The sequence below is a fragment of the Carlito syrichta genome, unplaced genomic scaffold (assembly GCF_000164805.1).
Source record: "Carlito syrichta isolate Samal-C Ts95f unplaced genomic scaffold, Tarsius_syrichta-2.0.1 Scaffold305706, whole genome shotgun sequence".
Classification (NCBI taxonomy): Eukaryota; Metazoa; Chordata; class Mammalia; order Primates; family Tarsiidae; genus Carlito; species Carlito syrichta.
The window spans coordinates 39,590-40,500 of record NW_007249802.1 but is presented as its reverse complement, the minus strand read 5'-3'; the positions used below and the strand labels follow the sequence as shown (position 1 = coordinate 40,500).

The 911-nt window shown below is 61.7% G+C and overlaps 1 protein-coding gene across 2 annotated transcripts in view; it reads left to right on the top strand.

Annotated features, from left to right (window-relative positions):
• The first annotated feature begins 6 nt into the window (after positions 1-6).
• The window catches only part of ROM1 (retinal outer segment membrane protein 1), a 2,207-nt gene continuing 1,302 nt past the window's right edge, over positions 7-911 (top strand). Inside the window, exon 1 of one of the 2 annotated variants that reach the window (XM_008062455.1) lies at positions 7-673. In XM_008062455.1, the coding sequence (XP_008060646.1) occupies positions 84-673 (590 nt within the window). In that variant the 5' untranslated portion in view covers positions 7-83. The remainder of the gene's footprint in view (positions 674-911) is intronic. The other variant, XM_021714701.1, reaches the window with a different exon arrangement.

The window sequence follows — 911 nt, the reverse complement described above, 5'->3', positions numbered from 1 at the left end:
AGCCGGGCTGGGCTGACTCAGCATCCTGCCCCGACCAACCTCCATCCTCGACAGCTCTGCACTCCCTTGGGCAGAGATGGGAGATGGCGCCTGTGCTGCCGCTGGTGCTGCCCCTGCAGCCCCGCATCCGTCTGGCGCAGGGGCTCTGGCTCCTCTCCTGGCTGCTGGCGCTTGTCGGTGGCCTCACCCTCCTCTGTAGCGGGCATCTCCTGGTCCAGCTGGGGCACCTTGGCACCTTCCTGGCTCCCTCCTGCCGATTTTCTGCCCTGCCCCAGACTGCCCTGGCAGCGAGTGCAGTGGCTGTGGGCACAGGACTGGGGGGTGCGGGAGCCAGCCGAGCAAGCCTGGATGCAGCTCGATACCCTCCCTGGCGAGGGGTCCTGGGCCCGATGCTGGTGGCTGGCACTGTTGGGGGCGGAGGACTCCTGGTCCTCGCGATGGGGCTAGCCCTGGTTTTACCTGGGGGTCTGGACGAGGGCCTGGAAAAAGGCCTGGCGACTGCCTTGGCTCACTACAAGGACACAGAGGTGCCCGGGCACTGTAATGCTAAACGGCTGGTGGATGAGCTGCAGCTGAGGCACCACTGCTGTGGGCGCCATGGCTACAAGGATTGGTTTGGTATCCAGTGGGTCAGCAGCCGTTACCTGGACCCCAGTGACCAGGACGTGGTTGAGTGAGTGATTTCTTCTCCTCTCCTCCGCCTCCTCCCTAGACAGGCTCCCTCTTCCTGCCTAGAAGCCCCACCTCACCTGGACGAGCCATAAGTAGAGCACAGTGGCTGAGAGAATGGGTTACAGCTCTGCCGTTTGCTAGCTGTGCAACCCAGGGTGTGTTACCAAACCACCCTGGGCCCATTGTCTCACCTGCAAAATGAAACGTAGATAATAGTACCTGTCTTTTTTTTTTTTTTT